The following is a 25,909-nucleotide window of genomic DNA, read 5'->3' as shown; positions in this document are numbered from 1 at the left end:
TGAGTGAGTGAGTGAGTGTGTGTGAGTGTGTGAGTGTGTGAGTGAGTGAGTGAGTGAGTGTGTGTGTGTGTGAGTGTGTGTGTGTGAGTGTGTGAGTGAGTGAGTGAGTGTGTGTGTGTGTGTGTGTGTGTGTGTGTGTGTGTGTGTGTGTGTGTGTGTGTGTGTGTGTGTGTGTGTGTGTGTGTGTGTGTGTGTGTGTGTGTGTGTGTGTGTGTGTGTGTGTGTGTGTGACGCAACAGATCTTTTATTTGGCTGTTTTCCTCTTGTTATTCCAGTTATTAACGAGGCTCATGAGTCTTTATGTATTGACTCTTTATTAAATGGAGCAGAATAATGAGATATTTCCTGACCACTTATTTCTGAGCTCTATTTATAAATCAGACCAAAAATACCTCAGCGGATTAAAAATAACAGCTTCTTTCTTTTCTTTTCTTTTCTTTTCTTTTCTTTTCTTTTCTTTTCTTTTCTTTTCTTTTCTTTTCTTTTCTTTTCTTTTCATGATCTAAATGCTGAAAGGTCTTCTGGGAATTCTCAAATAGATATAAAACTATAGGACAATAATAACTTTTCTTTAATCTGCCAATCTAAAGCTGAATATTTCTGCTGTGACCTGAATGGATCCGAATTCAGAAAGAAAACAATCCTCAGTTAAATCCTCAGCTGTAGGAAACATTAGAAAGTTATTTCATAAGAAACAAAAACTGTTCTGTCTCCCCTCCAGCCGGTCCTGAACCAGGCCGGCCTGCCGCAGGGCCCGTCGGACCAGAAGGTTGTCGTGGTGACGGTGGACGAGTGTGATTCGTCCGTGGCGCTGAGGTTCGGTCACATGATCGGAAACTACAGCTGCTCCGCTCAGGGCAGCCAGTCAGGCTCCAAAAAGTAAGGCGATCCAAGATGAATCTGATTTTTGTAACATAAATTCATAAATGTTTTTTTATTTCTGCTGTATATTTCTCTCTGCAGTCGGCTCATTAGAAGACAGTAAACTTGTTTTGAGATGAAGCTCCACATCTCCAGGGTGTTAGCTGAACTTTCTCTTTTCCTTTATTGCGATGTTTATCTCTTTTTTCTGTTTTTATCTCCGGGGAGAAGAAAAACAGCTAAAGAATCTCTAATGAATCTTTCAGGGATTTCTCCTTCCCTCGTGTTGATGGTGTGTTGTGAGTGCAGAGCTCCTCTCCGGTTGCCGTTAACGTCGGTCGGTTCTGTGCCGTCAGATCTCTGGACCTCACCGGGCCGCTGCTGCTCGGAGGAGTTCCCAAACTCCCCGAAGACTTCCCCGTTCGGAACCAGCAGTTTGTGGGATGCATGAAGAACCTGCGGATCGACAACCAGCACATCGACATGGCCGGCTTCATCGCTAACAACGGCACTCTGGCAGGTAAGTAGTGATGTTGATGAGAGCCGAGATGGTGAAACGACTGGAAGGACGAGTCGGAGGGAAGCCATCATTGTACCTGCTATGAATACTTCATTAGCCTCCGACACGTTCTCCTCTGATGAGATAATGAGGTAGGAGAGATCAAACGGGCCTCTGATCTCTCTCCCCCCCCCCCCAGGCTGCTCCGCCAAGAGGCACTTCTGCAGCACCAGCCCGTGTCTGAACGGAGGGACCTGCGTCAACCTGTGGGGCTCCTTCAGCTGCGACTGCCCGCTCGGCTTCGGAGGACCGAGCTGTGAGAGAGGTGAGACGCTCGGAGGACGACTCTGTCCTCGGTCTCTGTGAGCGGAGACTGAACTCGTCACAGGGAAGAGCTGAGATTCATCAGGGGGAAATAAACCGAGAAACCATCTGAAGCACAAGCTGAACAGGTGGAGATGAACCTGTCAACGCTGTTTAAATCAGACTAACAGCTCTGTGGGAGCAGCTGTCTCAATCTGGCTGAATTTAAAGGAAAATAACCTGCTGATTATACATATGATATGATATGATATGATATGATATGATATGATATGATATGATATTACAGCGCTGTGGTTTTAATGTCTGATCACATCAGCAATCTGCTGCAGATTAACTTTTCTCTTTCACACCATGTTGATCCGTTTCATTTCTCTGTCTGTCTGTCTGTCCTCCTGTCTGTCCGTCCTCCTGTCTGTCTGTCTGTCCATCCGTCTGTCCTCCTGTCTGTCTGTACGTCCGTCTGTCCTCCTGTCCGTCTGTCCTCCTGTCTGTCTGCCTGTCCTCTTGTCCATCTGTCCTCCTGTCCATCTGTCCTGCTGTCTGCCTGTCTGCCTTTCCTCTTGTCTGTCTGTCCTCCTATCTGTCCTCCTGTCCACCTGTTCTCTTATCCGTCTGTCCTCCTGTTTGTCTGTCTGTCCTCCTGTCTGCCTGTCCGCCTGTCCTCTTGTCTATCTGTCCTCCTGTCTGTCTGTCCTCCTGTCTGTCTGTGTTCTCCCTGCAGCTGTTGTCTGCACTGATTTACAGTTTAAGGTAGGTAGGTAGGTAGGTATATACTTTATTAATCCCCGAGGGGAAATTTTTTCGCCACAACAGCATACATACAGGAGCAATAATAGAAACAATAGAATAAAATAATAATAGAATAGAATAATATAATAGAAAAGCAATAAAATAAAAAATATAAATATAAAATATAAAATGCACAGTACATACAGTATATATACAGTACATTAAATATCTATATATATTATATACAACAAACCAATAAACACAGTCAACATATATATATATATATATATATATATATATACATACGGTACAGTATATATCTATATATATAATATACATATAATATACAAGCAAGAAACCAAGAAACACAGTCAACAGTGTTTTTGTACTGTGATGGATTTTGCCAGAGGTGAGTTATTGTACAGTCTTATTGCAGTGGGCAGGAATGATCTCCTGTATCTGTCCTTGTGACAGCGGAGCTGGAGGAATCTTTTAGAGAAAGTCCTCCGCTGTTCCTGCAGCAGGTGGTTGAGAGGGTGGACAGGATTATCCAAGATGGACAATAGTTTGATCAGCGTCCTCCTCTCCACCACCTTTTCCAGACTGTCCAGTTTGTAGCCGATGATGGAGCCGGCCTTCTTAACCAGCTTGTTAAGTCTGTTGGTGTCACCGGCTCCAATGCTGCCCCCCCTCCTACCTCCCCCCAGCAGACCCCAGCGAAGTACAGTTCACTGGCCACAACAGATGGTAGAACATCTCCAACATCTCGCTGCACACATTGAAGGATCGAAGTTTCCTCAGAAAAAAGAGTCGACTCATCACCTTCTTGTAGACAGCGTTGATGTTGGTCTTCCATTTCAGTCTGTTGTCGATGGACACACCCAGGTACTTGTACTCCTCCACCATGTCCACCTCCTCTCCCAGAACTCTCAGCGGTTGTGGAGCCGTCGTCTTCCTCCTGAAGTCGACCACCATCTCTCTGGTCTTGGCCACGTTCAGGAGCAGGTGATTTCTTCCCGCCCACTCCACAAAGTCCTCCACTACTGCCCTGTACTCATCCTCCCGTCCATCCCTTATACACCGTCCACTGACTCCTCCTCCCGTCCATCCCTTATACATCCTACCACTGCAGAGTCATCAGAGAACTTCTGCAGATGTCTTGACTGAGTTGTACTGGAAGTCAGTGGTGTAGAAGGTGAACAGAAAGGGAGACAGAACAGTTCCCTGAGGAGCTCCAGTACCACTGACCACCGTATCAGACAGCACACTGCCCAGACGGACAAACTGTGGTCTGCCTGTCAGGTAGTCATTGATCGAGGAGACGGTGGACGTGTCCACCTCCACCACCCCCCCACCACCCGCAGCTTCTCACTCAGCAGCAGTGGTTGGATGGTGTTGAATGCACTGGAGAAATCAAAGAAAGTGATTCTCACAGAGTCACCGGTTCCATCCAGGTGAGACTGAGCTCGTTGCAGCAGGTAGATGATGGCGTCGTCCACTCCCACATGAGGCTGGTACACAAATTTCAGAGGGTCCAGAGAAGATTTCACCAGCGGTCTGAGGTGGGCCAAGACCAGCCTCTCCAGCACCTTCATCACATGAGATGTGAGGGCAACCGGTCGGTAGTCGTTGAGGCCAGATGGAGTCGTCTTCTTGGGGACAGGAACCAGGCAGGACGTCTTCCACAGCACCGGGACCTCCTCCTGCTTCAGGCTCAGGTTGAAGAGGTGTTGTAGGACCTCAGCCAGCTGGGCGGCGCAGGTCTTCAGGACCACGGGGCTGATGCTGTCAGGTCTTCAGGACCACGGGGCTGATGCTGTCAGGTCCTGCAGCCTTGCACTGGTGGATTCTCTCCAGCTGTCTCCTAACCTGGCCAGTCGTCACAGAGAGGGGGGTGAGGGGTGAGGGGGGATGGATGGAGGAAGAGCCCTGTGAGATTGAGAGCTCTACGCAGTTCACCAGGGGGCGCAGAGGGGAGAGGGGGGGAGGCAGCAGAGGTGTTTTGGAGGTGTGAGGTGTGGAGGAGACAGATGAGGGCGGTGAACTAAACCTGTTGAAGAAACAGTTTAGTTCATTTGACCTCTCCAGGGAGCCCCCTGGTTGTTCCTCTCCAGGTTCCCCCTGGTTGTTCCTCTCCAGGTTCCCTCTGATTGTTCCTCTCCAGGTTCCCCCTGGTTGTTCCTCTCCAGGTTCCCCCTGGTTGTTCCTCTCCAGGTTCCCTCTGATTGTTCCTCTCCAGGTTCCCCCTGGTTGTTCCTCTCCAGGTTCCCCCTGGTTGTTCCTCTCCAGGTTCCCCCTGGTTGTTCCTCTCCAGGTTCCCCCTGGTTGTCTCTCTCTCCCCTTGAACCCAGTAATCTCCTTCATACCGGTCCACACCTCCCTCACGTTGTTCTGCTGGAGTTTGGCCTCCAGCTTCCTCCTGTAGGAGTCCTTGCACTCCCTCATCTTCTCCTTCAGGTGGCGCTGCACTCTCCTGAGCTCCTCCCTGTCCCCAGACCTGAAGGCTGCTTTCTTCTGATTAAGAAGCACCTTCAGGTCCCTGGTGATCCACGGCTTGTTGTTGAGGAAGCAGTGTCCAGTCCGGGATGGTACGGTGGTGTGTTCACAGAATTTGATGTATTCTGTGATACAGTCCGTCCTGCTGTTGATGTCCTCCCCATGTGGTCCAAACAGCACATTCCAGTCCGTGGACCCAAAGCAGTCCTGCAGGGCTTCTTTAGCCTCCTGTGTCCACCTCCTCACAGTCCTGGTGGACACAGGCTGCCTCTGCACCAGGGGGACATACCTGGGAGTCAGCAGGACCAGGTTGTGGTCTGATCTACCAAGGGGAGGGGGGGGGGCAGTAGTACTGTATGCATCCATGGCATTAGCATACAGTAGGTCCAGAGTTTTATTGTTCCGTGTGGGGCAGTTCACATACTGGTGCAAAGTTGGCAGTACTTTATCCAGACTGGTTAAAGTCTCCAGTAACTGTAACTAACAAAAATGCACCGGGATGCTTAGTCTGCAGTTTGGACACAGTGGAGTGGATGGTGTCCACTGCTGCCTCTACGTCGGCTGATGGAGGAATGTAAACAACGATAACAATGGCGGACGTGAACTCCCTCAGTAAATAGTAAGGGCGCATCCCCACGGCGAGCAGTTCAATGTCCGGGCTACAAAAACGTTCCTTCACACACACGTGGTCGGGATTGCACCACCTCTCGTTCACATAGACTTCAATCCCTCCACCTTTCTTCTTACCGCTCTGCACAACGTCTCCGTCCCCCCGAACGGTCCTGAAGCCGGGTACGGCCGCGCTGTGGTCCGGGAGATGTGAGTGCAGCCATGTCTCGGTGAAACACATGATGCTGCACTCCCGGTACTCTCTCTGGGTCTTTACCAGCGCCGAGCTCGTCCGTCTTATTGGCCAATGACCTCACGTTCCCCATTAAGATCTCCGGTACCGCTGGTTTGTATTTCCTCCTCTTCACCTTCATCTTAGCTCCAGCTCTGCAACCCCGCCGTCTTCTCCGAAGTTCATCGGGGATCTCAGGCCTCGCTCCGGGCAGCAGCAGTCGAGGGCTACTTAGCACGATCAGCTGATCACGAGAGTAAACAATAACAGAGCCCCCAGCCAGAGACGTGGAAAAATTACGGTCCATTACGGTCCGTTAACTTAACACGAGAGAAAGAAGAAAAAAAAAAAAAAAAAAAAACAACTCCGAAGAGAGAAGAAAGGTTTAAAATACTAATAACAAGTAAATAACAAAGAAATGTGAAGAGAAACGAGCGTTGAAGCTGTTTTTGTCTTCAGTGTGAAGCTGAGCAGGAAAAGAGATTTCTTAATGTTGGTGGACGTTAGAGGAGATTAGAGGACGTTAGAGGACATTAGAGGACGTTAGAGGAGATTAGAGGACGTTAGAGGAGATTAGAGGACGTTAGGACGTTAGAGGAGATTAGAGGACGTTAGAGGAGATTAGAGGACGTTAGAGGAGATTAGAGGACATTAGAGGACATTAGAGGAGATTAGAGGACATTAGTTAGAGGAGATTAGAGGACGTTAGAGGAGATAGAGGACGTTAGAGGAGATTAGAGGACGTTAGAGGAGATTAGATTAGAGGATGTTAGAGGACGTTAAAGGAGATTAGAGGACGTTAGAGGACGTTAGAGGAGACTAGAGGACGTTAGAGGACGTTAGAGGAGATTAGAGGAGTCGGATGTTCAAACAGTGACAGGTGTGTTGATGTGGGAGCGGAGGGAGGATGGACAGACAGACTTCATTAAAACCAACATGTCACTTCAGTTTGTTACAAACAACCGTGTTAGAGGAGACGTTTTATCAGCTGTATTTGAATAATGGACTACTACTAATAATAATATTAGTAATAATAATAACTATAATAATAGTTTGAGTCAGTTAGTTTCTCAGATTTGCTGCTCGTCTTCATCTCACATGATTTTAACTGAATATTTCTGACGTCCTTCAGTTTCTCAAACAAAAAGAGCTTTTTAAAATGTTCATTTGAGCTTTTATAGCCACTTTCTGACATTTAATAGACAAAATCAATAATGAAAATAATTGTGTGGTTTAATAAAATGAGCCTCCATAAATATTGATCTGTTGGTGTTCGTCTCTTCGGACCAATCAAACGTGTGCAGGAGGTAACGAGGCGTGCATGAACGTCTTAATTACTTAATGAAGCATTAATTGGTGTAAATGTAAAAACCTCCTGAGTGAAGTTAGCCTCCAGTTGGTCTGTCCTCCTCCAGCTGACAGCCGGAGTGCAGCAGGTTTGTTTTTCACCGCTAATCGATCATTTCGACTGATTCAGGTTGTTTTCTTCACTTCACGCAGAGACGGTTAATGAGCAGGAAACATCTGTCCGTCAGGCAGCAGCTCTCCTTTCTGTCACTTCATCAACACCTGAAAGATCCTGAAAGCTTCTCTTTCAGAGCTCAACATCACGACTTCCTTCTGGTGTCATGAAGCTGCAGCTCCGACGATGTCGGCTCTGAATACTAAAACATAGAAGAAACAAGAGAAATGTGATCACAGTGTGTTTGATTTTTACTTCACTGCTTTCAGTCTTTCAGTTTTAAAAAAAAAAAGCCGGCGCTGCTCTTCAGAGTGATTTTATCTTTCTGGATTTAAGAAAAGTCTAAAAAGTTTATTTTCTGATAACTGTGATCAGTCTTCTTCTAGTACCTTCCTTCTTTCAGCCTCTCTTCATCCTCCTCTTCTTCTCTCTGCATGCTCTCCGTAGTGATGGTGAGCCCTCAGCGTTTCCTTGGTAACAGCCTGCTGCAGTGGGCCAACCTGGCGGCGGCGTCCGTCCCGTGGCACGTGGAGCTCATGTTCCGAACGCGTCAGTCGAGCTCAACGCTGCTGCACATCTCCTCCGGGCTGCAGCACAACCTCACGCTGCAGGTGAGATACGGTCAAAGACACATGCACACACACTTCCTGTCCCACTTCCTGTGTCCACCTCCTGCCTCCACTGTGATCTCTCTGTGTTGCATCATGGAGGATGTTCAGACTGATGAGAGACTCCAGCGTCTTTCGTGTTATCGGTTGGTTTGTGACCGACGTCTTTTCGATGTGACGAGCTATCCGTCACCGGTGATGTTCAGCGGTTCCAACTTTAGAACTTCTCTTCTGCGCATCATGTGATGCCGATTGTCTCCTGCTATGTCCGTAGCTGCGGGGGGGCAGCGTGCTGATGGGGCTGCACCGGGGGGAGGACTCCACTCTGTCCCGTGTGGAGGAGGTGGTGGTGAACGACGGAGCGTGGCACCATCTGCAGCTGGACATCGGCAGCCTGGGAGGAGCAGCGAGTCTCCACAAGGCCGTGCTGTCGGTGGACCACGGACTCTACCTGGTGAGGGTCGCTGTCAATCACTGTCAATCACTGTCAGTCACTGTCAATCACTGTCAATCACTGTCAGTCACTGTCAGCTCAACTGCCCTAGTTTCCAGTTTAAAGTCTGTTGCTCTTCAGGCCAGCATGGAGGTGGACGGGAAGCTGCGGGACTCCAAGCTGAAGACGGTCAGCGTCGGTGGGTTGGCGAGGCCCGATGGGAGGATTCAGCACGGCTTCCGTGGCTGCGTGCAGGTCGGTCCTCGTTTCCAGCAGCAGTTCAGACTGTCTCCCCATCTTCATCCCCTCATCATCATCATGTCTCCCTGCAGGGTCTGCGTGTGGGCGGAGCTCTGAGTCTGTCTCAGGCCAGGAAGGTGAACGTGGAGGCGGGCTGCAGCGTGCCGGACCCATGCGGCTCCAACCGCTGCCCCCCCAACAGCTACTGCAGCGACGACTGGGACAGCTTCTCCTGCACCTGCCTCAGCGGTCCGACCGGCAACCGAACGTCGTCTTTTATCTTTCACATCGATCCTTTGAAAATAGAATTTGAATTATTTCAGGATAAACCTTGTAAATGTAGTTTGTGGTCCAGATGTCTGTGATTCCATAAATCTGATCTAATTCTTCCCTCCAACAGTTTGCTGACAGTAGACGTGACCACGGTGACTCCTTCTGTTTTATTCCAGGTTTCTATGGCAACAACTGCACCGACGCCTGCTCTCTGAATCCGTGTGAACACGAGTCGACGTGCAGCAGGAAGCCGACTTCCTCCCGCGGTTACAGCTGCGACTGTCCTGGAAGCTACTTCGGACACTACTGCGAGAAAAAGTACCGTCTGTGTGTGTGAAGGAGGTGAACACGGACTGATCATGTGTGTGTGGAGGAGGTGAACACGGACTGATCATGTGTGTGTGGAGGAGGTGAACACGGACTGATCGTGTGTGTGTGGAGGAGGTGAACACGGACTGATCATGTGTGTGTGGAGGAGGTGAACACGGACTGATCATGTGTGTGTGGAGGAGGTGAACACGGACTGATCGTGTGTGTGTGTGTGTGTGTGTGTGTGTGTGTGTGTGTGTGTGTGTGTGTGTGTGTGTGTGTGTGTGTGTGTGTGTGTGTGTGTGTGTGTGTGTGTGTGTGTGTGTGTGTGTGTGGAGGTGAACACGGACTGATCGTGTGTGTGTGTGTGTGTGTGTGTGTGTGTGTGTGTGTGTGTGTGTGTGTGTGTGTGTGTGTGTGTGTGGAGGAGGTGAACACGGACTGATCATGCGTGTGTGTGTGTGTGTGTGTGTGTGAGGAGGTGAACATGGACATGTGTGTGTGTGTGTGTGTGTGTGTGTGTGTGTGTGTGTGTGTGTGTGTGTGTGTGTGTGTGTGTGTGTGTGGAGGAGGTGAACATGGACTGATCGTGTGTGTGTGTGTGTGTGTGTGTGTGTGTGTGTGTGTGTGTGTGTGTGTGTGTGTGTGTGTGAGGAGGTGAACACGGAGTGATCGTGTGTGTGTGTGTGTGTGTGTGTGTGTGTGTGTGTGTGTGGAGGAGGTGAACACGGACTGATCATGTGTGTGTGTGTGTGTGTGTGTGTGTGTGGAGGAGGTGAACACGGACTGATCATGTGTGTGTGTGTGTGTGTGTGTGTGTGTGTGTGTGTGTGTGTGTGTGTGTGTGGAGGAGGTGAACACGGACTGATCATGCGTGTGTGTGTGTGTGTGTGTGGAGGAGGTGAACATGGACTGATCGTGTGTGTGTGTGTGTGTGTGTGTGTGTGTGTGTGTGTGTGTGTGTGTGTGTGTGTGTGTGTGTGTGTGTGTGTGTGTGTGTGTGTGTGTGTGGAGGAGGTGAACACGGACTGATCATGTGTGTGTGCAGGACCGACCTGCCGTGTCCTCGGGGCTGGTGGGGCCATAAGACATGCGGTCCGTGTTCCTGTCAGACGGAGAACGGCTTCGACTCGGACTGCAACAAGACGAGTGGAGCGTGTCGCTGTAAGGTGAGACGGCTGTGGAGGAGCAGGAAGCTGCTGTGGAGGAGCAGGAAGCTGCTGTGGAGGAGCAGGAAGCTGCTGGTTTCACATCAGGAGGATTCAGAAGAAAATGTCTTTAATAGCCAATAAAAATCTATCAATCAATTAATCACTGCTTCACTGATGATTGACAGGCCGATAACAAGGACAAAAATAATAACAATAATAATTTAAGAACAATTTCAATACAAAACACAAAACAAAGTCAAAAGAAAAAAAACAATTTAAAAGAAAGTTTGAAGCCAAAGATGGAGATGATAGAAATGAAGATAGATTCAAAAACTAAGTTAACAATAAATAAATGAAATAAGAACTCGATTAAGAAACTAAAAATAGATCAAAACAAAACAAGAATAAAAATGGTAAATAGGAGCTGTAGGATAAAAGATTTGATAGAATAGAAAAGAGCAACAAAAGTATGAAGAATTCATTAAAAGAAAGATGGAATAAGATATTAAAATGTAAATAGAATCGATAAAGAAACAAAACAATAAGGACGAACTTTCTCTGTCACACGCGATCGTTTCATCAACAATTATATCAACACATTTAGGATTGATTGATTAATGTCCTGATTAAAGCACAGTTCCACAAGAAACGGTTTCCGTAGGTTGATGTTGAAACAAGATTGGTTGTGTTTGTTTCTTCTTCTTCTGAACTGACTGAGAAATGAAACATCTTCGGATATTTGTAGTAAATCTGTTGAGGAGCAGAAGCTCCAGATGTTTGTGGACAGCTGGAGCTCGTCGTGGATCCCAGATGACGCCGTAGAATTATTCAGCGGCCGTTTGTCTTGTTTCCAGGACAACCACTACCGGCCCGACGGCGGCGACAGCTGCCTGCTGTGCGACTGCTACCCGGTCGGCTCCTTCTCCCGAGCCTGCGACCGGGTCGGCGGTCAGTGTCGGTGCAAAGCGGGCGTCATCGGTCGGCAGTGCGACCGCTGCGACAACCCGTTCGCCGAGGTCTCCGCCAACGGCTGCGAAGGTCAGAAAACATCTCTGACGTCTTCATTATAAATCTCTTTCCATGATAGACAGACATGTCTTAAAATAATCCTCCTCTGTCAGTCATCTATGACAGCTGCCCTCAGGCCATCGAGGCCTCCGTTTGGTGGCCCCGGACTAAGTTTGGTCTCCCGGCAGCAGCCCCGTGTCCCAGAGGAACTCTGGGTAAGATCGTTTCCCGGCAGCTCGTCAAATTATCATTTCCTAATGTCAGCGTATGAAACCGGCCCGGAGCTGATCTCCGTCTCTCTCCTCCTCAGGAACAGCCATCCGACACTGTGACGAGCACAAAGGCTGGCTGCCTCCCGACCTCTTCAACTGCACCTCCTTCAGCTTCAGCCAGCTCAAAGTTCTGGTGGGTTTCTGCAGAACGGATCAGAACCGGTCTGCTGCTGGAGGCTAACGTTAGCACACAGCTAACCTGCTGTTGTTTAGGAGCTAGCGTGTTTATGATGCGCTCCGGCTGATGAGAAGGTCTGAAGCATTGGCTGAAATAAAGTTCCTCCTCGGTGACCGTGACAACCTGCACCAAACTGCACGAAGATGTTTCACACTAAAGCTGAGGGAGGAGTCAGCAGGTTCATCTGCTGGAGACCAGGAGTTTCAAACCTTCTCGACACGCAGCCTCAGAGTGAAACGTTTGTCCTGTTGTTGTAGACTTCCTGTTGGTGCAGACTTCCTGTTGGTGCAAACTTCCTGTTGGTGCAGACTTCCTGTTGGTGTGCAGACTTCCTGTTGGTGTGCAGACTTCCTGTTGGTGCAGACTTCCTGTTGGTGCAGACTTCCTGTTGGTGCAAACTTCCTGTTGGTGCAGACTTCCTGTTGGTGTGCAGACTTCCTGTTGGTGCAAACTTCCTGTTGGTGTGCAGACTTCCTGTTGGTGTGCAGACTTCCTGTTGTTGTAGACTTCCTGTTGGTGCATACTTCCTGTTGGTGTGCAGACTTCCTGTTGGTGCAGACTTCCTGTTGGTGTGCAGACTTCCTGTTGGTGTGCAGACTTCCTGTTGGTGTGCAGACTTCCTGTTGGTGTGCAGACTTCCTGTTGGTGTGCAGACTTCCTGCGTCCATCAGAGTCCCGACAGAAATGTCCGCTTTATGAAAATGTGGATCGTGAATCAGAATTCCTCGTCTGAGAGCCGTGAACATCTTTAGGTATTCTGCCGTGTTACCGACGCTTCTTCTCTCATTTCTCTCCCATCAGTCGGAGACGTTTTTCCGGAACGCGTCGCTCCTCGACTCCGGACACGTCCAGCAGACGGCGGCCATGTTGGCCAACGCCACCGTCCACGCCGACAGGTTCTACGGCAGCGACGTGAAGACGGCGTACCGCCTCGCTCAGAGTCTGCTGCAGCACGAGAGCAGCCAGCAGGGCTTCAACCTGACGGCCACGCAGGACGTCCACTTCACCGAGGTACACGGGACACACGGGATGGACACTGGAACATACAACAACAACAACAACAACATGCAGTAAATAAAACTGTAGAAACAGGAAGTCCGTCCTGGTTGGACACGCCAGTGCCTCATGTTGCATCAGCGGGAAGCTCCTCCCACCTCATGTCTGTCTGTGGATGACTTCCTGTGTGTCTGTCCTCCCCCGGTGTCCAACAGAACCTGGTCCGTGTGGGCAGCCGCATCCTGTCTGCGGACACGCGGCAGCACTGGGAGCTGATCCAGCACACGGAGGGCGGCACGGCGGTGCTGCTGCGACACTACGAGGAGTACGCCAACACGCTGGCGCAGAACATGAGGAAGACCTACCTCAGCCCCTTCACCATCGTCACGCCCAACATCGGTGAGCACCGTCACCGACATGAACGTTCAGCCTGGAGTCTGCACATTGTTCTGTAGTTTCAGTTTATTAGTAATTATTATTCTGAACAGATGAAGACTGATGGAGACTGATGGAGCTAAAGATCACGTCTGACTGGAAAACACTGAAGAGCAGAAAATAAATAACCAGTCATCATAAATAAATACAAAATAAAAACAAACCTGCACAATTTCACACCAAACAGCTGAAATATTGATTTTCTATTCATAAAATTCTGTCAGGATTTTCCCAAAGCTCCTAAATGACCAAAGGTCTGAGATACATGTTGATTTTTACTTTTAAAAATGACTGAATGATTATCCGAGGATCATTTTTCTGTCATCTGACTGATTGTTTGAGCTTCAACAGTTTTGTAAAACCATAAAATGTTCTGACATCAATCTCAGTAAAATCAGCAGAAACAACATGTTTGTTTTTATTAAGAGAGAATCGGATTATTTTAGTTGCTATATTTGTCGTCCAACTTGAATCCGCGTCCTTCGGCCCGTCTCTCTGTCCAGTCATCTCCGTGGACCGTCTGAAGAAGATGAACTTCGCCGGAGCCAAGCTGCCGCGATACCAGAGCCTGAGGGGCCCGCGGCCCGCCGACCTGGAGACGGCCGTCACCCTCCCCGACTCCGTCTTCCAGCCGCCGGTGGACACGCGGGGACACCGACACCTGGACGTCTTCCCGGAGTCCTCTCTGAGGAACCGCTCGGCCGGCAGGAAGAGGCGGAACCCCGACGACAGCCAGCCGGACGCCATCGCCAGCGTGATCATCTTCCACAGCCTGGCGGCGCTGCTGCCGGAGAGCTACGACCCCGACAAGAGGAGTCTGCGGTGAGAACGGATCACCAAACAGAAACTATCTGATGGATCTGTATTTATTTAAAGGAACGTTGATGGTAGAGACAGCAGCAGTGAGGAGGAAGTTATCAGTTTCATTTAATACAAGTAGTTTAATATGAGCCACAGAAGTTCCTTTAAATCACCAACAACTTTATTTATACTCAAAAAATCACTGAATCTTCATTTTGACCAAATGAAATCCAGATTTTTTTGAAAGCTTGTCCTGCTGAGCTGTTTTCACACCTTCACAGTGATTCTGCTGATTTCTGTTCCTGAGCTTCTGAAACACTCCGTTCTCCTTTTAAGGAACGTTTCAGACAAACTACCGTTCAGAGCTGTTTCAGGAAATCAACCGTCGTTCTTAAAGGTCTTTTCGTCCTTCCAGGATCTCACGCAGTTTGTTGTGATTGTTTTGATCAAAAATGTGTGATTTTGTGGTGGATTTAAAAAAAAATGTTGAAGTACTTTGTGGATTTTTTTGTACTTGTGGATATTTTTTGAGGAACAAAATTAGATTTCTTTCTTTTACCACCTCCCTGATATAAATAATAATGTGCTGACTTCCTGTGATAATAATCCTGCTGTACCTCAGAATTATTTGAATTATAATCTTTTTACATACACATCCAAAAACATGCACCTCAGGTCAGGTTACCTGGCGCCGCGCTAGTGGCAGCCTGCTGCAGCAGCTCCCCCCTGAGAGCCCCCCCTGAGAGCCCCCCTGCTGTAGTGAAGACATTTCCCCTCGGGGATTAATAAAGTGTATCAAATCTAAAAAAAAAAAAATTCTAATTTTTTTTTTTTTTAAATCTAAAAAACATTTTATTGAACTTAGAGAAGCATCACGGGGCTCAAAGTGATAAAAAGAGTCTAAAGTGATGAATGTTTCCAGAACAAACCGTCTGTGACTGAAATACAGAACAAAGAACACATCTGCTGTCAGAATAAGACATTTACATGCTTTAAATCACATTCATTCAACACTAAAACAAAGTTCAGTCTCTCAGCTGGAAGTGGAGAAAACTCATTGAACATGTTCCTCATTCGTCATGAGACCACATTTCCCACAAACCCCGTCACTTCCTGTTTGTTGTGTTGATTTGTTGTGTTGTTGTGCTGCAGCGTGCCGAAGCGTCCGGTCATCAACACGCCGGTGGTCAGTATCACGGTCCACGACAACGACGAGCTGCTGCAGCACGCGCTGGACAAACCCATCACGGTGCAGTTCCGCCTGGTCACCACCGAGGAGCGCTCCAAACCCATCTGTGTGTTCTGGAACCACAGCATCCTGTGAGTACACACACACACACACACACACACTCACACACACACACACACACACACACACACACACACACACACACACACACACACACACACACACACACACACACACACACACACACACACACACACACACACACACACACACACACACACACACACACACACACACACACACACACACACACACACACACACACACACACACACACACACACACACACACACACACACACACACACACACACACACACACACACACACACACACACACACACACACTCACACACACACACTCACACTCACACACACTCAGAGCTGGAGATAAGGACGAACCCTCCTCCCTCTGACCTCTGACCTCTGTGTGACCTCAGGGCCGGTCACGGCGGCTGGTCGGCAAAAGGCTGCGAGGTGGTGTTCAGGAACAGCAGTCACATCAGCTGTCAGTGTTATCACATGACCAGCTTCGCCGTGCTGATGGACGTCTCCCGGAGAGAGGTGAGTGACACGGAAACACCAACCTGGGACCTCATCGCTCCGCCCTCTGACTCCGCCCTCTGACTCCGCCCCTTCTCCTCCGACAGAACGGAGAGATCCTGCCGATCAAAGTCCTGACGTGGAGCACGGCCGGCGTGACGCTCGGCTTCCTCCTCCTCACCAGCGTCTTCCTCCTCGGCCTGAGAGCCATGCAGTGCAACAAGACCAGCATCATCAACAACGGAGCCACCGCGCTCTTCCTCTCCGAGCTCATCTTCATCCTGGGCATCAACCAGGCCGACAACCCGGTAACATGCGGTTCTGTCTCTTCCCGGTTCTGTCTCCTCCCGGTTCTTTCTCTCGGTTCTGTCTCCTCTCGGTTCTGTCTCCTCCCGGCTCTTTCTCTCGGTTCTGTCTCCTCCCGGTACTGTCTCTCAGTTCTGTCTCCTCCCGGTACTGTCTCTCGGTTCTGTCTCCTCCCGGTTCTTACTCTCGGTTCTGTCTCCTCCCGGTTCTTTCTCTTGGTTCTGTCTCCTCCCGGTTCTTACTCTCGGTTCTGTCTCCTCCCGGTTCTTTCTCTCGGTTCTGTCTCCTCCCGGTACTGTCTCTCGGTTCTGTCTCCTCCCGGTACTGTCTCTCGGTTCTGTCTCCTCCTGGTTCTTACTCTCGGTTCTGTCTCCTCCCGGTTCTTTCTCTCGGTTCTGTCTCCTCTCAGTTCTGTCTCCTCCCGGTTCTTTCTCTCGGTTCTGTCTCCTCCCGGTACTGTCTCTCAGTTCTGTCTCCTCCCGGTTCTTTCTCTCGGTTCTGTCTCCTCTCGGTTCTGTCTCCTCCCGGTTCTTACTCTCGGTTCTGTCTCCTCTCGGTACTGTCTCTCGGTTCTGTCTCCTCCCGGTTCTTACTCTCGGTTCTGTCTCCTCTCGGTACTGTCTCTCGGTTCTGTCTCCTCCCGGTACTGTCTCTCGGTTCTGTCTCCTCCCGGTTCTTTCTCTCGGTTCTGTCTCCTCCCGGTTCTTACTCTCGGTTCTGTCTCCTCCCGGTTCTTACTCTCGGTTCTGTCTCCTCCCGGTACTGTCTCTCGGTTCTGTCTCCTCTCGGTTCTTTCTCTCGGTTCTGTCTCCTCCCGGTTCTTTCTCTCGGTTCTGTCTCCTCCCGGTACTGTCTTTCGGTTCTGTCTCCTCCCGGTTCTTTCTCTCGGTTCTGTCTCCTCCCGGTACTGTCTCTCGGTTCTGTCTCCTCCCGGTCCTTACTCTCGGTTCTGTCTCCTCCCGGTTCTTTCTCTCGGCTTTGTCTCCTCCCGGTTCTTACTCTCGGTTCTGTCTCCTCCCGGTTCTTTCTCTCGGTTCTGTCTCCTCCCGGTACTGTCTCTCGGTTCTGTCTCCTCCCGGTTCTTACTCTCGGTTCTGTCTCCTCCCGGTTCTTTCTCTCGGTTCTGTCTCCTCCCGGTACTGTCTCTCGGTTCTGTCTCCTCCCGGTACTGTCTCTCGGTTCTGTCTCCTCCCGGTTCTTACTCTCGGTTCTTTCTCTCGGTTCTGTCTCCTCCCGGTTCTTACTCTCGGTTCTGTCTCCTCCCGGTTCTTTCTCTCGGTTCTGTCTCCTCCCGGTACTGTCTCTCGGTTCTGTCTCCTCCCGGTACTGTTTCTCGGTTCTGTCTCCTCCCGGTTCTTACTCTCGGTTCTGTCTCCTCCCGGTTCTTTCTCTCGGTTTTGTCTCCTCCCGGTTCTTACTCTCGGTTCTGTCTCCTCCCGGTTCTTTCTCTCGGTTCTGTCTCCTCCCGGTACTGTCTCTCGGTTCTGTCTCCTCCCGGTTCTTACTCTCGGTTCTGTCTCCTCCCGGTTCTTTCTCTCGGTTCTGTCTCCTCCCGGTTCTTTCTCTCGGTTCTGTCTCCTCCCGGTACTGTCTCTCGGTTCTGTCTCCTCCCGGTTCTTTCTCTCGGTTCTGTCTCCTCCCGGTACTGTCTCTCGGTTCTGTCTCCTCCCGGTTCTTACTCTCGGTTCTGTCTCCTCCCGGTTCTGTCTCTCGGTTCTGTCTCCTCCCGGTTCTTACTCTCGGTTCTGTCTCCTCCCGGTTCTTTCTCTCGGTTCTGTCTCCTCCCGGTTCTTTCTCTCGGTTCTGTCTCCTCCCGGTACTGTCTCTCGGTTCTGTCTCCTCCCGGTTCTTTCTCTCGGTTCTGTCTCCTCCCGGTACTGTCTCTCGGTTCTGTCTCCTCCCGGTTCTTACTCTCGGTTCTGTCTCCTCCCGGTTCTGTCTCTCGGTTCTGTCTCCTCCCGGTTCTTACTCTCGGTTCTGTCTCCTCCCGGTACTGTCTCTCGGTTCTGTCTCCTCCCGGTTCTTACTCTCGGTTCTGTCTCCTCCCGGTTCTTTCTCTCGGTTCTGTCTCCTCCCGGTTCTTTCTCTCGGTTCTGTCTCCTCCCGGTACTGTCTCTCGGTTCTGTCTCCTCCCGGTTCTTTCTCTCGGTTCTGTCTCCTCCCGGTACTGTCTCTCGGTTCTGTCTCCTCCCGGTTCTTACTCTCGGTTCTGTCTCCTCCCGGTTCTGTCTCTCGGTTCTGTCTCCTCCCGGTTCTTACTCTCGGTTCTGTCTCCTCCCGGTTCTTTCTCTCGGTTCTGTCTCCTCCCGGTTCTTTCTCTCGGTTCTGTCTCCTCCCGGTACTGTCTCTCGGTTCTGTCTCCTCCCGGTTCTTTCTCTCGGTTCTGTCTCCTCCCGGTACTGTCTCTCGGTTCTGTCTCCTCCCGGTTCTTACTCTCGGTTCTGTCTCCTCCCGGTTCTGTCTCTCGGTTCTGTCTCCTCCCGGTTCTTACTCTCGGTTCTGTCTCCTCCCGGTTCTTTCTCTCGGTTCTGTCTCCTCCCGGTTCTTTCTCTCGGTTCTGTCTCCTCCCGGTACTGTCTCTCGGTTCTGTCTCCTCCCGGTTCTTTCTCTCGGTTCTGTCTCCTCCCGGTACTGTCTCTCGGTTCTGTCTCCTCCCGGTTCTTACTCTCGGTTCTGTCTCCTCCCGGTTCTGTCTCTCGGTTCTGTCTCCTCCCGGTTCTTTCTCTCGGTTCTGTGTCCTCCCGGTTCTGTCTCTCGGTTCTGTCTCCTCCCGGTTCTGTCTCTCGGTTCTGTCTCCTCCCGGTTCTTTCTCTCGGTTCTGTCTCCTCCCGGTTCCCCTCCGTCGCTCCGTCTCTGAACCTCTGAACTCTTCCTCTCTGCAGTTCGTGTGCACCGTCATCGCCATCCTGCTGCACTTCTTCTACCTCTGCAGCTTCTCCTGGCTCTTCCTCGAGGGGCTGCACGTCTACCGCATGATCAGCGAGCTGCGCGACATCAACTACGGACCCATGAGGTTCTACTACCTGATTGGCTGGGGAGTACCGGCCTTCATCACAGGTCCGAACCTCCTCACGTCACTCAAACACTCTGATACTCACAGAAGCTCCAGTTTACGTCCTGGAACATCTGGATCTCTGCAGCTCGAGTCTCACTGTGATGTTATGAAAGTTATCAAATCTAAATATAGAACGTAAAACAAAAAGAAGGTATATTTACGTGTGTTTGTTTACTTGGAGCAGATAAAAACAATCATCATATTAATGCAGCAGCAGAAAAGAGACAAAAAGTCTTTTTTTCAGAAAAAGATAAAAAAGTGAGTAAATAACCAGATTCCTTGAATTTGGATACTTTGATTTAGTTTCAGACATTATTTCTAATAAGTGGGAGTCTTTTTTTATTCATATTCTTGTTGCCTGGTAACGCAGTTATGAGCTCATTTTAAATTTAACAAACAGTGACTGATTTATTTCATTTTTATCAATCAGCTGATTTCATCTGTCTGAATCTCATCAAAATAATGAATAAAATGTGTTTCAGATTCTTCAGAATTTGTTTCCTCGACAGTTTAAACCATCAGAACACATATCTAAATACAAACATAAACAACATAAATAATACATTTTACTGCTCTGACATCAGAAAACGTGAAACATGTTCCAGTCAATCATTATTTATTCAGTCCAAAGAGTGAAAACAGGTTAGATAGTCTTTTATTTTGAAGTCTTCTGAAGACTTCCTGTAGATACAAAGAGGTTTCAATAGAAGTTTAAAGTCCATCCAGATTCAAAGTGGCGTCCCTCCGTCCCTCCGTCCCTCCCACACGTCTCTGGTTCCACTTCCTGTGTGCAGGTCTGGCGGTGGGTTTGGACCCGGAGGGCTACGGGAACCCCGACTTCTGCTGGCTGTCCCTGTACGACACGCTGATCTGGAGCTTCGCCGGCCCCATCGCCATGGTGATGTCGGTGAGTCACAGATCAATACGGAGAACCGTGGCGGAGTAAAGTCATCGCTCCAACATGCTGAGTCATGATTCACTGCGTCATGTGTCCACAGATGAACGTGTTCCTGTACGTCCTGTCGTCCAGAGCGTCCTGCTCGCTGAGACACCGCAGCATGGAGAAGAAGGAAGCCCGTGTGTGAGTGGCCACACCCACCCCGCCGCATTCAGGAAGTGATTTAGACAGGAAGTTGTGTTTATCTAATTTAATAAAAAAGAATCTGTTACTTTACATGAAAACATTTAACATGTTAAACATACATGGAAACAGACTTTAGTGTTGGAAGCTGCAGCTCAGTTTCAGATCACAACACGTTGGAGATTTGAGTGGATCTTTTAAACAGTTCATTTAAGCTCCGCCTCCAAACGGACCATCCAGCAGTTTATCTGACTTTTCTCTCCTGATGTCGTTCATCATCCATCTTCACAGGACCGTCCTGACACCTCCTCTGTCTGTCTCTCCGTCTGTCTGTCTCTGTCTCTGCAGTTCAGGGCTGAAGACTGCAGGTGGCGTCCTCTTCCTGGTCTCAGTCACATGTTTCCTGGCGCTCCTGTCCGTCAACAGCGACATGATCATGTTCCACTACCTGTTCGCTGGCTTCAACTGTGTGCAGGTGAGTCCTGCAGACGTCCTGCAGCTGGAGACGTCTGTCCGTCTCCGTCCTGACGTCACCTTCTGTTCCTCTTCAGGGTCCTTTCGTGTTCTTCTTCCGCATCGTCTTCAACAAGGACGCGAGGAAGGCCATGAAGTTCTGCTGCAGCGGCAAGCGGCCGGATCACATGATCAAGTCCAAGAGCTCAGTGAGTCTGGAAACACTCAGTGGAGCTCAGCTGTCGTCATGGCAGCAAATATTAATATCATCACAGCATCTGTTCTCCAAACACATGAAACTAGGAGCTTCATGACATTTTATAGCAGTAATAGATATTAGTAGATATTAATTAGATATTAGTAAATATTAGTAGTAGATATGAATTAGATATTAGTAGATATTAATTAGATATTAGTAAATATTAGTAGTAGATATGAATTAGATATTAGTAGATATTAATTAGATATTAGTCAATATTAGTAGTAGATATGAATTAGATATTAGTAGATATGAATTAGATATTAGTAGATATGAATTAGATATTAGTAAATATTAGTAGTAGATATGAATTAGATATTAGTAGATATTAATTAGATATTAGTAGATATTAATTAGATATTAGTCAATATTAGTAGTAGATATGAATTAGATATTAGTAGATATTAATTAGATATTAGTAGATATGAATTAGATATTAGTAGATATTAATTAGATATTAGTAGATATTTGTAGTAGATATTGTCTGACTTCTATAACTTATGACTTTTAAACTCTTTAATGAAGAAAGCGCGGCGGTGCAGTGGTTAGTGTTGTTGCCTCCCACTCAGAAGGTTGCAGCTTTGATTCTTGATTAGATATTTTTTTTTTTTTTTTTTTTTTTTACTTCCCAATGAAACTTTAACCCTTTAAATTAACAGATGTAGTCCTAAAGTAAAATGTTAAAATTTCAGCTCTAATTTTTAATTAGATATTATATTTCATAATGAGGTCATTTGTTTAAAAAGAAAATGAAATTATTTTGAGCCACGATTCTGTGAAGTCAGATCACAGCAACACGTTACTTCCTGTCCCTCCTGCGTTAACTCGTGTCTCCTCCCCGTGTCTCCTCCCCGTCCTCTACTCTGTGTCTCCTCCCCATCCTCTACTCCGTGTCTCCTCCCCGTCCTCTACTCCGTGTCTCCTCCCTGTGTCTCCTCCCCGTCCTCCTCTTCAGGGATATAACTGCAGCACCAACTACATGGACGGCCGGTTGTACCACGTCCCGTTCGGAGACTCCAGCGTGTCCCTGAACGGCACCATGCAGAGCGGGAAGAGTCAGCAGAGCTACGTGCCCTTCGTCCTCCGGTGAGGAGTCCTTTCAAAATAAAAGATGAGTGTCAGGAGTGACTGTAAACTGAGAACTTCCTGTGTCATCAGGGACGACGGGTTGAGTACCAGTCAGGCGCACATCGCCCTCAACGACCACGCCTCTCTCTTCCACGAAACCAAGGAGCACCTGGATGGTATGATGTCATCCATCACCTGTCATTCACCTGCACTGACTGTTCACCTGTGATTGACACCTGTCTCCGGACTCCCCTCTGACTGTGTTCAGATCACGACAGCGACTCGGACAGCGATCTTTCTCTGGAGGACGACCAGAGCGGCTCGTACGCGTCCACGCACTCCTCAGACAGCGAGGACGAGGAGGGTCCCGTCCCTCCAGAGGAATGCTGGGAAAACCTGGCGTCCAGCGTTGCTAAGAGACCACACGGTAAAGATGCTCCATGAACCTCCTCGTTACATTCGAGTCTCAAAGAAAAGCAGCTTGATTTCTAAAAAGTCTTTCAAATTAAATCATTCACGATAACATCAATAGAATTTTCCAGATCATTTTGGGTTTTACTGAATATTTAAAGGTTTATTATTGTTCTTGAAATGATTTATTTTGATTAATAATTAATCTGTTTATTATCAGTTTATCATCATGGACCAAAGGAGGCAGAAAATATTCACATTTTAAAAACTGGACTCAGGAAACAAATAAATAAATAAGGACTACAGTTCCAGCATTAAAACATTTTAAATGTCCGTATTTTGTTGCTGGGTTACGGCAGATAAACAAATAAATAAATATTGTTATTAGTTATTTTTGGTCCTGACTGCTGAGACTAATAATAATAATAATAATACTAACAGCTGTGGATACTCCGCTATAGAGCGGGAATAATGATAACAATCTTTTTGATTTTCATCCGTCATTAAACTGTGGTTCTATCAGAGTAACATTATGGGATGTCCTACATTTCACTGTTTGTTTCCCAGACAACAGTGTGAATAAGATGTACTGGCCTGCAGATTACGCCGCAGCTCTGAGTGACAGCGAGCACGCAGCTGGAGACAGACTGAGGACAGAGAGTCTGACCAATCAGGAGTCGATCCACGGCCGGGAGACCCGCCCCCCGCTGGACGACGCCACGACGGTGCTGCTGCCCAGTCTGCCGCACTTCAACTCCCATCATCCTCACAGAGGTCAGCAGCAGGCCGACACCGGCAGGACAGACGGACACGGACCGGGACTTCACTCGGTAAATAAAGGTTCTGGTCTCCGAGTGTAACTGGACCTCTTCCTCCTGTTTCCATCCAGGGATCCTGAAGAAGAAGCAGCTGTCTCCCATCGTGGAGAGAAACGGACTGAACCGCATCCACAACGAGCTGAGTGAGAGCTCTCCGGGCGCCGCGTCGCCCCGCGGGTCCTCGTCCAGCGACGGCCGAGCCGGACCGACCAAACCGGACCGTCTGAACGGCCTGGCGCTGAGCATCAAGGCGGGGACGGTGGACGGAGACTCGTCGGGATCCGAGTGAGTACCAGGACCTGTTGTTCTCTTCCTGTCAGAGTGATGTCATCGTCCTCGTCCTCATCGCTCCTCGTCCGTCTCATGTCTCAGACAGCAGCCGTCCTCTATTAAAACAGACATTTAATAACCGGGTCAGTTTATTGGAACCAAAGAAAACGAAGTGTGAAGATGATTATTAAAAGAAAAGTCCACAACTTTTCTCTTTTATACTTCCTGCTCATTTAATCGTCGCCCATCCTTCGATCGGTTATCCTCCAACTTACTGAATTCAAGCATACAAGCACAATATTACAGAAATGAACTAGATCTTCTCTAACGAAGTATATCAGTGTGTAGAATTAATGTTTGGTGACAGACGGCCAAACAATGTTTGATCTGTAAAACCAGATTTCATTCACAAAAGAAGCTGAATGTTGTTTTAATATCATCATCAGCTGTAAACAAACCGTTGATCATTTTTTAACTTTTTTTTTTAAACAATATTTTTTAAGCAATTGTTTCCAAAATAAAAGCTCCAAATAACTTAGATTTTGATTTCTATCAAGAGTCACATTAAAGAATCTTTAACAAGATTACAGCCACACATTTTTGCTATGAACTATAAATATTATTTATATATTTGCGCCCGGAGGATTTACTTTATAAAAATAAAAGTATTTGTAGTATCCAGCAAGTTTGCTAGAAAGCTGCAGATGTGTTTCAGGTGAAAACATCTTCCTGTAAAACTCCTCCTGTTAAAGATGAGCAGTGAGTATAAAGTCAGATGTTTGTCTCCTAAAGACAGACGTGAACACGTCCTTTTATTTTATTGTAGTTGACTAATTCCTGATTCTGATTCTGCCCCTTTTTCTCTCCAAAAATCACAGATTTTTATTCTTTAATTTTATCCAATGAAGCTCTGATCCTCATTCAACCAATCAGGATCACTGTCTTCAGATTGGAGCATCGTTTTAGCATCTGTCACCCGTCACAGAGAGAGAGTGTGTGTGTGTGTGTGTGTGTGTGTGTGTGTGTGTGTGTTTCATTATGTCACATATTTATTGTTTTAAATTTAGTTTTGTATTCTTTGTTGTGTTGTGTTGCGTTCATCACCCACGTTCACCTCTTCATCCATCTCAAACTCCTCCTCATGCCACCCTGTTTTCCCAGCAGCCACTGCTTCACCTCCATGTGACCTCGCTGACGGAGAGGTGTGTCTTTGCAGGTCATAGAGCCTCCTTCCTCCGCAGCAACTGCGAACAAGAAGCACCGGACTTCCCCTTCAAAATAAAAGTGGAGAAAGAAGGAACATCTCCTCGTCATTCTGATGCTCTGAAGGAGTGTGTGTGTGTGTGTGTGTGTGTGTGTGTGTGTGTGTGTGTGTGTGTGTGTGTGTGTGTGTGTGTGTGTGTGTGTGTGTGTGTGAGTTCACACACGTGTGCCAAAGCTCAGGAGTCGCAGCGCTGGCCGGCTCACGCACCCCGACAGGACGAGCGTCATCTCCCTTCAAACAATCCTTTTGTTTACATACTTGAAGCAATGCACTTTTTTTATTTACTGCCGAGTGTTGGTGGTCGACGTGTTTTTATTTGTTCCAGGATATAAATATTGTTCTGAAGACTGTGGGACGTCACGCTTTCTTTGGGAGGGTCATGTAGTCGTAGACAAACATTCAGGGAAACTCCTCTTTCATGCAGAAGGAGGCGGCGACGTCGTGTTGCTGCCTGTCGGTCTGAACGCTTCAGAGGCTCCTGGTGTTTTCATGAAGCTGAAACAGGAAGCAGAAGGAAGCTGCTCCTCCTCAGACTGGAGCTGCTCCTCCTCAGACTGGAGCTGCTCCTCCTCAGACTGGAGCTGCTCCTCCTCAGACTGGAGCTGCTCCTCCTCAGACTGGAGCTGCTCCTCCTCAGACTGGAGCTCAGAGCTGCAGCGGACGGACACCACTTTATTTCTTCTTTTTGTTTTGTACATCACAGAGAGCACATTTTTTTATGGATATTAATCGCTCTCATTTTTCATCATTTTCTCCGAGGGATGATAAAACCATCCGTTCCAGTTCGGTGACTAAACAGCTGTATTTTATAGATTAGCGACGGAGCTTTTGTTTTTTTGTTTTGTTTTGTAAAATACTGAGATATTTGTGCTGTAATACTATCGAAGCTGTAATCCATTTGTACTGTACAGGACGGAGAACGTATCTTTAAATGGAAGTAAATATGTGAACTGTTTTTAGGAAACTCTCGGGAGGAACAAATCTTTTACTACTTCTGAGTCAGACTGATGACGTTTGTTGGATGCCATTTTTACCAACCATATGAATTTAATGTATAAATTTGAATGCCATAAGAATCAACACTACCAAGTCAATCATGGTGTTATAACACTGGTGTCCACACAGAGGATCGTCTCTTTTACTCTGCTCCTCTTTTTACTGATTAAACCGTTTTCTACCATTTTTATGTTAACTGATTTTTTTATCAGAAACCGTTC

The 25,909-nt window shown here is 48.1% G+C and overlaps 1 protein-coding gene across 1 annotated transcript in view; it reads left to right on the top strand.

Moving 5' to 3' along the window:
- The window catches only part of celsr2 (cadherin, EGF LAG seven-pass G-type receptor 2), a 32,468-nt gene extending 6,596 nt beyond the window's left edge, over positions 1 to 25,872 (top strand). The window contains exons 5-33 of the mRNA XM_069724038.1: positions 722 to 879; positions 1,218 to 1,381; positions 1,560 to 1,685; positions 7,660 to 7,823; positions 8,095 to 8,274; positions 8,395 to 8,508; positions 8,586 to 8,742; positions 8,943 to 9,084; positions 10,124 to 10,244; positions 11,081 to 11,264; positions 11,348 to 11,449; positions 11,545 to 11,639; positions 12,486 to 12,695; positions 12,896 to 13,079; positions 13,619 to 13,937; positions 15,069 to 15,236; positions 15,605 to 15,728; positions 15,815 to 16,015; positions 18,896 to 19,070; positions 19,863 to 19,975; positions 20,067 to 20,149; positions 20,498 to 20,624; positions 20,701 to 20,811; positions 21,817 to 21,947; positions 22,020 to 22,105; positions 22,198 to 22,356; positions 22,908 to 23,114; positions 23,230 to 23,443; positions 24,590 to 25,872. Of these exons, the coding sequence (XP_069580139.1) occupies positions 722 to 879; positions 1,218 to 1,381; positions 1,560 to 1,685; positions 7,660 to 7,823; positions 8,095 to 8,274; positions 8,395 to 8,508; positions 8,586 to 8,742; positions 8,943 to 9,084; positions 10,124 to 10,244; positions 11,081 to 11,264; positions 11,348 to 11,449; positions 11,545 to 11,639; positions 12,486 to 12,695; positions 12,896 to 13,079; positions 13,619 to 13,937; positions 15,069 to 15,236; positions 15,605 to 15,728; positions 15,815 to 16,015; positions 18,896 to 19,070; positions 19,863 to 19,975; positions 20,067 to 20,149; positions 20,498 to 20,624; positions 20,701 to 20,811; positions 21,817 to 21,947; positions 22,020 to 22,105; positions 22,198 to 22,356; positions 22,908 to 23,114; positions 23,230 to 23,443; positions 24,590 to 24,614 (4,344 nt within the window). The 3' untranslated portion in view covers positions 24,615 to 25,872. The remainder of the gene's footprint in view (positions 1 to 721; positions 880 to 1,217; positions 1,382 to 1,559; positions 1,686 to 7,659; positions 7,824 to 8,094; positions 8,275 to 8,394; positions 8,509 to 8,585; positions 8,743 to 8,942; positions 9,085 to 10,123; positions 10,245 to 11,080; positions 11,265 to 11,347; positions 11,450 to 11,544; positions 11,640 to 12,485; positions 12,696 to 12,895; positions 13,080 to 13,618; positions 13,938 to 15,068; positions 15,237 to 15,604; positions 15,729 to 15,814; positions 16,016 to 18,895; positions 19,071 to 19,862; positions 19,976 to 20,066; positions 20,150 to 20,497; positions 20,625 to 20,700; positions 20,812 to 21,816; positions 21,948 to 22,019; positions 22,106 to 22,197; positions 22,357 to 22,907; positions 23,115 to 23,229; positions 23,444 to 24,589) is intronic.
- The last annotated feature ends 37 nt before the right edge of the window (positions 25,873 to 25,909 follow it).

Source organism: Brachyistius frenatus, unplaced genomic scaffold (assembly GCF_029030835.1).
Source record: "Brachyistius frenatus isolate BFR_SWC_R1_liver_20210118 unplaced genomic scaffold, ASM2903083v1 Contig_359, whole genome shotgun sequence".
In the NCBI taxonomy this organism is placed as follows: Eukaryota; Metazoa; Chordata; class Actinopteri; family Embiotocidae; genus Brachyistius; species Brachyistius frenatus.
Note: the sequence above shows the minus strand (reverse complement) of the source record. Positions and strands in the feature narration are given on the sequence as shown.